Source organism: Sardina pilchardus, chromosome 19 (genome assembly GCF_963854185.1).
Source record: "Sardina pilchardus chromosome 19, fSarPil1.1, whole genome shotgun sequence".
Lineage (NCBI taxonomy): Eukaryota > Metazoa > Chordata > Actinopteri > Clupeiformes > Clupeidae > Sardina > Sardina pilchardus.
In genome coordinates this window covers 16,181,720-16,193,448 of record NC_085012.1, presented here as the reverse complement: position 1 = coordinate 16,193,448, position 11,729 = coordinate 16,181,720, and the positions used below count along the sequence as shown (strand labels likewise).

Here is an 11,729-nt window from a genome sequence, read left to right as displayed (position 1 = left end):
TTACTTTTGTCTATTCCCATCACAAGAGCTTACCATGTATAAAACATTTATATGCATGTTAAAGAAGTTTATGTGCAGCTCCTTCTACACTCTACTCAATCTGCTCAGCAAACACTAGCAGTTTGCTAAAGGTCATTTATGCTTAAGTCATGCAATGAAACAGCACTTTCACCCAGCACAGCCAAGCAAGCTACTGAACACACACACACACACACACACACACACACACACACACACACACACACACACACACACACACACACACACACACACACACACACACACACACACACACACACACACACACACACACACACACACACACACACACACACACACACACACACACACACACGATCTATGCACACTAAGTGAGAGAGAGGAACAAAGAGTGAAAGGAAAGAAAGGGAGAGAAAGAGAGAGAGAGAGAGAGACAGAGAGAGAGAGAGAGAGAGAGAGAGAGAGAGAGAGAGAGACAGGAATAAGACCCATAAACCCCCCTGGGCAGCCTTACCCAGCTCGTCCCCTGAGGAGAAGATGGCGGAGCCCAGGCGGGAGTTGTAGTGGCTGTTGGCGAAGGCGGTGAAGCTGTGCTGGAGGCGGCGGTGCCGCAGGTAGAGCACCAGCAGGCCGCCGCACAGCCCCAGCAGCAGCAGGAACAGCACGGGCACCACCACCGCCGCCATGTCGCCCGGCCGGCCCGACTGGGCACTCTTATCGTCTGGAGCTGGCGTCAGAAACACACCGCACAGCACAGGTGTTACAGTCGTGGGGCTAGTAGATGGGGGATTTCTCACAGTGGCCAAACAACAACAACCAAGCATATTTAGCATTACATACTGTATGCAGAATACAACAATGCTGTCCTGCGGCTTAAACACAATGCGGCTAATACACAAGATATTACTGTAAACAAAAAAACAAACAACTGATGTCACCATTCACTTGCACATCTGTGTGTGTGTGTATGTGTGTGTGTGTGTGTGTGTGTGTATGTGTGTGTGTGTGTGTGTGTGTGTGTGTGTGTGTGTTTCTCTCTGATTGTGTGTGTGTGTGTGTGTGTGTGTGTGTGTGTGTGTGTGTGTGTGTGTGTGTGTGTGTGTGTGTGTGTGTGTGTGTGTGTGAATATACACATTTATTGTGCATGACTTGCACAGCTGCAAATTGTAAGCCGTGTCACGTAAGGTGTGACACAAATGTAAGGCGAGACATCGTGTCAGGTGTAGCATGTCAGGTGTAGCATGTAAGGTGTGCCGTGTCTGGTCCCGTGGGACGCTGCTGTACCTGCGAGGGTGTCGGGGTCGTTGTAGAGCAGCAGGGCAGGCTCCCCGCAGAGCTGGCCGTTGAGGAGGCAGCGGGCGCGCACGGAGAAGGTGTAGTTGTGCTGGGCCAGAAGGTTGTTGATCCGCAGGAAGGTCTCGGTGGTGTTGCCCAGGCAGGTGGTGGAGTTGGTCACGCTGTCGTACACGTGCACCTCATAACCCTGCGGGGTTGGGGAGACGTGTTTCGAGGAAAAGATTAGAGAACAGATTGAGAACAAAACACAAGGCACATTCGGTTCATATGAGACTACAGTGACCTGGACACCACAAACCCTGACCTGAGGAATCACCCATCTCTGGCAGCCAAATAATATAACTTTAATTAATTAAACCTAATTTAAATAAAAATAGATAATGATAGCTAATAATAGCTTATAGTACCAAGATATTACACCATACGCATGAGCTATTTGAGTAAAAAAAAAACCCATTAAACTATTTAAAAAGTTATGCGAGCATGCACTTGGTTGAGACACTGGTCTCTCACCCGGCTCTCGTTAAAGGTCTTCTCCTTCACGGCCAGGCTCTTCCAGAAGAGGAAGATGTGGTCGCGCTCGTTCAGGATCTTCAGCGCTTCAGGAGCGGGCAGGGGGACTAGCAAGGACACACAAACACAGCAGCTAAGAGACTGGACACACACAACAGCTCAGGTACTGGAGGACACGCACACACAGGTCAGAGACTGGACACACACACACAACAGCTAAGAGACTGGACACACACACACACAACAGCGCAGAGATGGACAAACACACAATAGCTAAGAGACTGGAGGACACACACACACACACAATAGCTAAGAGACTACACAGTGGACACACACAACAGCTAAGAGACTGGACAGTGGACACACACACAACAGCTCAGAGACTGGCTCTAAAATTCTGTTGTTGTCTTGAATGCTAAGAGAGCAACGTTTTCGCAACAGAATTTTCCATTGACTTTGCATTGCATTTTTACACAGCACCGGCATATTTTTATACAGCAAAGTGCTATCATAAGAGAGAGGGAGGTCCGACTTTAGTGGACATTTGGGCAACCCAGAGAACAGGTATTTTTGACGTCATATTAAAGCTTCTTATCGTTCGATTTTTTAGGTCATTTTTAGGTAGTTTGTAGCCTGGGTGCTCCCATCCTGCCTTGCGCGGTGATTTCATTCATGCTGCTAAGGCAGTCTGGAAACCAACACCCAAATTTTGGCCTGATATTGGCGACCAATCACAGAACAGGGGAGAAAGCCAGACCACGATGACCTATGCACAGACGCATTTGATAGACATCCGTGGCGCCCAATGAACGGATTTAGGCATTTTTTTCAACGACGAGAAAATGAACGTCTGGTTGCCAGACCACGTCTCATTTGAGAAGTGGTAGGCGCCAGCCAGGCTAGGTAGTGTGAGCATTCGAAACAACAAAAAACACTACGCCTAGCCTCTTACTGATAACCCCTGGATGCAGGTGTGTAGTCGGGTGCGCTGTACCTGTGTTGAGGGTGTAGGTGGCTTCCTTGCTCATGTTGCGCAGCCTCACGGTGATGACGTAGTGGCCGCCCGGCTCCAGGCCCTTCAGGCTGTACTCCACCGTGTTGTTCTGGGTGGTCAGCTTGTAGTTGCGCTCCGTCTTGCGCACGCTGTCTCGCACGTGCACCGCATAGGTCTTCACAGACAGACACAGAGACGCATTCAAATGAACTTCACTCGGTCAACCTCTTATCGGTTAACTGATTAATGATTAAGTAGTTAAGAAGTTATCAGACGTCGATAGTGTAATAATCACGGGCCGTACCAAGGGGGATCCCGGAGAGTCGTAGGGGGGCTGCCACTTGAGCGTGGCCTGGGTCAGGTCCACGCGCACCTTGTGCAGGTTACGCGGCGGAAGTCTCTCGCTGGGAATCATCTTGACCACTGCATAGGCTGAGGGGGGTCCTAGGAAGGGAGAGATCACCCGGACCTACACACACACGCACACACGCACACACACACACACACACACACACACACACACACACACACACACACACACACACACACACACACACACACACACACACACACACACACACACAGAGAGGTATACAGAGCATAGAATATTCATGAAATCTGCAAAGTCAGCTCAGACACTCAGAAACTCAGGATAGTTCTGAATCTGTACATTAGTAGGTGCTAGTATTAAGCTGTGAAAAAAATATCTCATTTGACAGACACCAATACAATCCCACAGGCCCACTCAGATACTGGAGAAATAGAGCATGTTCTCTTCCATAGCCCCATACAACTGGAGAGACGGCAGTGACGCTCACCAGGAACAGGTACTGCTCATCTGCGTCCACTGTGATGGTCAGATTGCTGCCACTGCTTGTCTCACTGTGAGGACCGTGGTACAGGTCCAGGAAGGATATGGCAAAGAAGATACCATACGTCTGTACAGGGAAACACACACACACACACACACACACACACACACACACACACGCACACGCACAGATGCAAAACACACACACACACACACACACACACAGTATATGTAAATGCACAAATACACCTACAGAATATTGTGTTTGTAAGCATATACCACTTATGCAAAAACATGAATCTATGGGTGCCTCTCATTTGGTCTTTTATACACCCTCCCTTCCTTCCTCGACCCTCGTCCTCACTGATCTACATAAAGAATGATGGGGCGGCAATAATGGGATAGTCTATCCATTGTTAGTTATAGATCAGTGGGAACGCCCCTCGAGGATCGAGCATCGAGGATCGAGGAGAGATCTTTTAGAGGCACCCTGTAAGTCACATCTCTTGGACCTAGATCTCTCTATGTGATTTGTTTCACAAAGGCAGACACCATAGTCAGATCTCACTAGATAGCACTAGATCCCAACCCATCTATTTCATACACCGCCAAAAGTATATGAGATTCCATTAGACACACTCTTCCTCAGATGTACTGGAACACCAGGTAATTACAGTACAATTACAGGTTGTAATGTGAAAACAGGCCACATGTTGTCTGGGCATATTACTCTGCTGTACTGGATACAGCCGCAGGACACGCTAGGGAATCTCCCACAACACAAGTGCAGTTCAGGCTATGACAAGCTTTTTGCTGTAAGTACACATTTATCCAAAGCTGTTAGTGCAAACAAGTCATACGTCAAATTAGAAGGGAAAGACATCTGCACAGATAATGATATACACATAAAAACACCTCACAGCCAGTGACTAGCGCTGATTTAAAACACTGTACAGCCAGTGACTAGCGCTGATTCAAAACACTATACAGCCTGTGACTACCGCTGATTCAAAACACTGTACAGCCAGTGACTAGCGCTGATTCAAAACACTATACAGCCTGTGACTACCGCTGATTCAAAACACTGTACAGCCTGTGACTAGCGCTGATTTAAAACACTATACAGCCTGTGACTAGCGCTGATTTAAAACACTGTACAGCCTGTGACTAGCGCTAATTTAAAACACTCCACTGCATATGACCAGCGCTCATAAAGCCCTCAAGTCAGTAAATCCCTTAAGATTATTTCCCTTTGGTCTAAGATAACCTATAATTACTAATTAGCCATTACATTACCCCCCCCCCCCCCCCATCAGCTCCAATCAGCAGCCCTTAGAGATAATTAGGGATATTTGACCGCTACATTCCACCACTCCACTTCAAGCTGGTGTGTGGTGAGCAGTCTGGCACATACAGTAATGGCTGCCCTGCATCACCCAGGTGGGGGCTACACATTGGTGGTGATTAGTGTGGATTCCCTTCACTGTAAAGCAATAAAGTGCTACATTAAATGCAGCTTGTTGTTGTTGTTGTCATACAGTTCCATTCTGGGCCTTACCAGTCCTGTGGAGGAGTTCCAGCTGCAGTCCACGGCGCTCTGGTTGAGTGCGCGGGCTTTGAGCAGCGGGGGGTACGGCTGGGAGCCGGCTGTCTGCTGGCGGAACAGAGCCATGGGGCTGTCGCCGTCACGTGTGTGGGCCCACACGACCACCTCGTACACCGTACCGCCAGTCAGGTTTGACGCTACACACACAAACAAACAGACATGCATGCAAAGATAAAGACCATGCAAATGCTAAAGACCAGCATTGTTTCTTTACTTGAATTACTCAATACTACACAAAAGAAGTGTCGTAGCAAGCATGACCGCAAATGACCTTTTAGAGTCTTGCCGTGAACCGTGTAGTTCTTGCTCTCCTTCACATGGTCATCAAACACCCATGACAGCACCACGATGAACTGCTTCACCTGTGGACATTCAGGACAAAGACATCCATTTCAACTCATTCACACGTTTTATTAGATACGATATCAAATGAAAATGCATTGATATACCCATAAACAGACTCACAGAGAGATGGCTATACATTTTCTAAAGTCGTTCTATATTAGTGTAAAATTCTATAATACCTCTATAATATCCTTGCCCTCAATAATATTCATATATAGTACAACCATATAGCACTTTTATAGTATGTCCTACAATATCACAAGATTCCGGATTCCTATAAGACCCAAACTACTACTAACAAGATTCCTATAGTTCTTTACTGTGTCATCTGTCCAGTGCTACTGACCTCATACTGGGCCTCGTAGCTGAAGGCCAGGCTCATGGTGTTCTCGGTGACCGTGCCCAGTTCCACGGTGGGAGCCGGCAGAGCTGGAGGAGGACGAGAAGAGTGATGATGATTAGCGTCTACTAGTCTCTAAAACATGGATTGATAAGAGTATGTACTTCTGTCACACGACAGGAAAATGAATGTATATGGAAACAAAGCACAAGCTAACCGGTAAGGACCTATGGATGCAGTATAAGTAAGGGCTTCGTCTCACCTTTCTGAGGGACGATGGATTTCAGGGCCGTCCAATTTCCCACTCCCCGCCCGGTCACCGCAGCCGCCTGTGAGGGGTCAGAGTCAGTTCGGTTCAAATGACGTCAGTCTGCACACTCTCTACTACACACACCCAGACAGATGAAAAGGTGACCCAAATGGACTGGATAAACTTCAAAAGCCTTCATATCAGTCCGAAACGTTGTTCCAATAAAAGTGGCTTCGGGAAAAGAGTGTGCGGTCTCCTCCATTTTATTGACCCAAATGGACTGAACATACTGTGTAGTGGATGAGGAATGTTTCGATCACAACTTCATGTATCCCATAAAACACCATATTGGACTGAAGTTTCACACCAATATGATTGAAAAACGCAACATAAAAGCAATGTGTTGTTGTTGGTAGTGTTACTATAGCAGTGAGTGGGCATATGAGGGAGGATGGTGATAGCTATGGCTGTAGCCTCCTCTGCGGCAGAACTCCTGTTGGACTGGTGAGATCGGAAGATGAAGCACTCACCCTGAACCTGTAGAGGGCGCTAGGCTCCAGGTTTTTCACTTCAGTGCTGATGCCAGTGCAACGCTGAGAGAACCACTCAGGACTGCCCTTCTTGCTGTATTCAACCTATACACACACACACACACACACACACACACACACACACACACACACACACACACACACACACACAATGATAAACATGCCGGTAGCCTCTTTCCTCATTGACTACACACTAACATTAGATGCCTTCCAACATCATACACACACAATACAGGTGTGGCTATGATCGGACCGATCGATCGGACCGATATTTTCAGCATAAAATCTACATGCGCGCCATATTTTCCACACATATATGGAGCCCCATATATTAAGCAAATATTTCAAAATATACATCAACAAATAAAACATGGCTGACATGACTCAAACTAGGCATCAGTGTCCTTCCATGTGGTTTGATATATATACGCTTCAGGTAGCCCCAGAGCCTGCGTCTCTCCATCACTTACGAGGTACTCGCGGATGAGGCCGTGGGACTCCGCAGGAGGGCCCCAGGAGACCAGCACGGTGCCGTCCTCTCCCTTGTCACACGCCAGCTGCAGGTTCTCCGGGGGGTCAGGGACTGTGAGCACAAAACCCCAGACCATCGCGCACAGTTAAGAGACAGCAAAACGAGCTGGAGCGTGGACGGCTTAAAGCCAGCTAAACACAATAAAACAGACGCAGCTAATATAACGTACATCAGTACAAGATCCCAAGGTGAAAGGAGACAAACAGTGCTAACTCGTCAGTGTGAGTGTGTGTGCGTGTGTACGTGAGTGTGCTTGAGTGAGTGTGTGTGTGTGCGTGTGCGCTTCTGTGAGTGAGTGAGTGTGTGTGTGTGTGTGCGTAGCCACTTACATCCCTCGGGCGTGCGTATGGTGATGAGCTCGTTGGTCTTGTGCTGCTTGCTGAGGCACTGAGTCTGCACCTTGACCTGGTACGTGGTGTCTGGCTTCAGCACCGTCAGCGTGTACATGCTCTTATTGCTGTGTGTGTCCATCAGATTCCACTGCTGAGCCCCGACCAGTCTGCAATATATATATAAATAATTAGCCAAACCGTCAAGATACATTTTTGCTCAAATATTTAACACACTGTTGGAACATCTGCAACGTCAAAATTCTCTATAAGCTATACTACATGCCTGTGTGATCTTATTTCCATGCATTTGGAAATATCTATGACATTTATTTTTAGTGTTAAAAATAATAATAATCAAGGCAACTTGCAGACTACTGGCACTACTACTGCTTGTTGTCTATGGGGACTATTTTCAGGTGCTGCGTACGATATTACTGCGCCTATGGTACGTTTGCAAGTTGCCTTGATTATTACGCCAGATGAGAGTGTAGTTCCATGTCAAATCAGCCTAGAAAAACGCCAGGTTTCATTTTCAGTTGGTCTTATTGCACTTTCTAACTTGAGAGGAGACACATTTTAAATGGGAAAATTACCAGAAATCTTAGTCACTTTTAAACATGAAGCTAGCAGGTGAGAAGCTAATGGTCTAATCCGATTCAATGATCTATGCTAGGCTGAAGCTAAAAGTTGTATCGCCAGACTCACAGAATGGCTGGATGAACGGGAACAAGGTAAATATCGATTGTTTTGCTCGAGGGAAGGTGGAAAATGAGCGTATTTCCAAAAATGGCGGAATATCCCCTTAATATTCAATCATTTTATTTAATATCAATGTTTACATTTGGAGAGGGGAATGGGGATACAGCATAAAGAAATTCTAGAAATACTGAGCTCCTGTGTTCCATCGTCATGGGAACTGATTGATTACCTGTAGTACACCTGGAAGGAACAGGAAGCCAGGGGCATGTTTTTGGGTCGTGACCAGGTGAGCGTGATGGCACCCGATAAGTTAGGGGTCCACTGTAGATTCCGGATCTTATAGGCCAAAGATTCGTCTTCACGGTGAGAAGGGAGAGAGGGGATAGAGGGGATGTATAATTCGATCTCATTTGAAAAATTCTATTTCACTACTGTACATCATAAAATTAAAAGGCAAATTTGTAAAAGTGGTAGAGAAGACACAAAAGACGTTGATACTGTTAATAGTTAATAGCTACTGTAGGAGTATACAACAGGATATATGTGGATACTGCGTCAAGGAGTAAAGCTGTCTCACCAGTGCAGTTGTCCTCATCGCTGTGGTCAGAGCAGTCCAGGAAGCCATCACATCTCTCACTGTCCAGCACACATGCCTCCCCATCAGCACACATGGTCCCGTTCACACACTGTAGAGGCCTCCGTGTGGCTGTGGACACACACAAACACACACAAGGTCCTCATCTCAAGATATACTTACAAGCTACTGATACACATACTGTACGTAGAAGTGTCAGGTGGTCAACATGTCCGCTTTCATCCAAAGTGCTAAAGACTCTCAATGCACCTGTAAAACTTGCAATATACTGTAAGTAATGAGCCTAAAATTAAAGATATTTTTAGGAAACAATTCATGACTAAGAACAAACCTGTTTTTAAGAGCCATTTGATGTAAAGATAGTCCGTCCTCTGTATATTGACAGGTAATAAGCTTGTGCAGTTTACATAGTAAAATAACCTACAGTGCAGGAGGTTTCATCTCCTACTGGTTATAAAAACAGTACGCTAATTGCATTGTACATAGATAAGGGTAAAACAGTCTTACCCATGCAAATACATGCCCAGGTGTATGTACTGTAGATGATAGTGTGTGTGGTGTGTGTAGATGATAGTGTGGTCTGTGCAGATGATAGTGAGCGTTTGTGTGTGTGTTCTTCAGCTCTTCTAAACACTTTTCTTTTAAACTGTCTACAAAGACAGACTGTTGAAGTCAGTGTCTGTCGAGTGTCCTTGAATTATTCCCTCAGTGCTGTCTAAGTGTGTGTGTGTGTGTGTGTGTGTGTGTGTGTGTGTGTGTGTGTGTGTGTGTGTGTGTGCGCGCGTGTGTCTGAAGAGGGCACTCACGGCAGCTGAGCTCGTCGGAGCCGTCCTGGCACTGGCTGGTGCCGTCGCAGCGCTGCCAGGCCGGGATGCAGGCGTGGGGCCGGGCGCAGGAGAACTGGCCCCTGGCACAGGGCGAGGGCACCGCAGGGGTGGGCGCAGCCGTCTGTGGCACGGAGCTGTTGGAGGCTGGAGGCAGAGGCACACACAGGAGCGTCAGGTGATCAACATGTCCAGCAGGGGGCACTGAAGCCACTAACCCGTTCACCAACGAACAGTCTGATTCTCACACGCCACATCATTAACACCACCATGCTCAGAACACTAGCCCGGGTAGCAATGAAAAGCCTGAATCTCAAAGGTGGCATCACACCATCAGGCTCAGACCCAGCTAGATACTCTAAATAGTGCACTAAATAATACACTAAATAATAAGAATAAAAACAATTCTGAACCTTCATATGTTTAAGACACAAAAAGTCATTAATTACTTTTTTATACAACTCTTGTCTGACCGATACGTTTGAATGTAACCATATGTGAAAAATGATGCTGCATTTAGCTGGATTCAAACTGCTATTTGTTCTCTCAATCTGTGTGCAAGTAGGGGGTAGTGTTGTTGTTGTTGTTGTTGTTGTTGTTGTATCACTTGTGTACCTGTGGGGCAGCCGGCCTCGTCGCTGCCGTCTGGGCAGTCGCTGTAGCCGTCACACACCCAGCTGTCGATGATGCAGGCGCCCGAGCCGCAGTGGAAGCGATTGGGAGCGCAGGAGGAGGGACCCGGGGCAGGGGTGTGGGCTGGGACTCCATCTGGGGACGCAGCGAGAGGTTAGAACACACACACACACACACACACACACACACAATATGTCTGCATACAGTATATTTACCATTCATACTACAGGTGAAGTTCAAGGTGCGTTATGGGTAGACAAGAGAAAACTGATACATTCGTACTTTCTCACAGTCAGGGTCTATTACTGAAATATATTTCACTGCCTCCAGAATAGGTGAAACAACCACTGGAAATGGCAAATGCCACATGACAAAGATAAACTAATCTTTCAAACGACAAGCAACTGCCATCAAGTGAACCACCAGCCAGCAATGTATTCGCAGCTTGAACACCATAAACTATAACCATGAACCACACCATTAACACCAGGAACTATAATTGTAACGCTAACGTCAAAACAACAGTTTTAAATGTAGTAGTTAATATGAATGGCAACGTCTGCACTGCAAACTATAATGATGGATAAGATTGATATTGGGGCTCACTTGTTGACACCCAATCAGAATCCATAGTTTTTTAGACACATTCTTCAACATGTCTTCAACATTGATCAGTGTGAATGCCCATATCGTTGTAATTGCAGTTATCGTTGCCAGCATAAGCGGCCCTTAACTCTCTCGTCTTTGAGTTAGCGAGCGGGTGACCTCTGACCTGTGCACTGGGCCTCATCAGACCAGTCTCCGCAGTCGTTCTCTCCGTCGCACTTCCACCAGCTGGGCACGCAGCGTCCGTTCTTACACTCGTACTGGAAGTAGCGGGAGCAGCCGGGGGAGTCCGTGGACGACGCTGAGTAAACAGAGAGGAGCGCGTCTTTACACGAGGAATTTGATCCCATATTACATGGAATATAACTTAACAGAACATGTCATAACATAACATAACATAACATAACATAACATAACAGCACGGCGTCTCCATGGATGAGGATGGGTAAACACAGAGAGGAATGTAGATGAGCGGAGAGAAATTCTATTACATATTACATATTACATATGACATAACATAACATATCATATCATAGCATAGCATAGCATAGCATAGCATAGCATAGCATAGCATAGCATAACATGAAATGACATGACATATTGATGGCCCGGCATCTGTGTGGACAAGACTGGTTAAACCCAGAGAGAAGTGTGTCTTTACAGTACTAGAGTCAGACAGCCAAAGGAACCCCCGCACACTGGCATCATTTACTGATTTGGATCTTAAGAGCCAATTGCTGAAACCTCTTCACTCTTAACAAGAAAATTAGAAAATGATTCCAATGTGGACTTTTTTACTTTC

The 11,729-nt window shown here is 46.5% G+C and overlaps 1 protein-coding gene across 1 annotated transcript in view; it reads right to left on the bottom strand.

The window, feature by feature from the left end:
* Window positions 1-11,729, bottom strand: part of sorl1 (sortilin-related receptor, L(DLR class) A repeats containing) — a 43,751-nt gene that overhangs the window by 3,167 nt on the left and 28,855 nt on the right. Inside the window, exons 30-47 of the mRNA XM_062521047.1 lie at window positions 11,094-11,228; window positions 10,304-10,456; window positions 9,671-9,835; window positions 8,847-8,975; window positions 8,499-8,625; window positions 7,568-7,737; window positions 7,177-7,289; window positions 6,686-6,790; window positions 6,168-6,234; window positions 5,912-5,994; window positions 5,492-5,582; window positions 5,173-5,357; window positions 3,622-3,741; window positions 3,108-3,272; window positions 2,804-2,978; window positions 1,810-1,916; window positions 1,285-1,483; window positions 515-727 (exon numbers count right to left, since the gene is read on the bottom strand). Of these exons, the coding sequence (XP_062377031.1) occupies window positions 515-727; window positions 1,285-1,483; window positions 1,810-1,916; window positions 2,804-2,978; window positions 3,108-3,272; window positions 3,622-3,741; window positions 5,173-5,357; window positions 5,492-5,582; window positions 5,912-5,994; window positions 6,168-6,234; window positions 6,686-6,790; window positions 7,177-7,289; window positions 7,568-7,737; window positions 8,499-8,625; window positions 8,847-8,975; window positions 9,671-9,835; window positions 10,304-10,456; window positions 11,094-11,228 (2,502 nt within the window). The remainder of the gene's footprint in view (window positions 1-514; window positions 728-1,284; window positions 1,484-1,809; window positions 1,917-2,803; window positions 2,979-3,107; window positions 3,273-3,621; window positions 3,742-5,172; window positions 5,358-5,491; window positions 5,583-5,911; window positions 5,995-6,167; window positions 6,235-6,685; window positions 6,791-7,176; window positions 7,290-7,567; window positions 7,738-8,498; window positions 8,626-8,846; window positions 8,976-9,670; window positions 9,836-10,303; window positions 10,457-11,093; window positions 11,229-11,729) is intronic.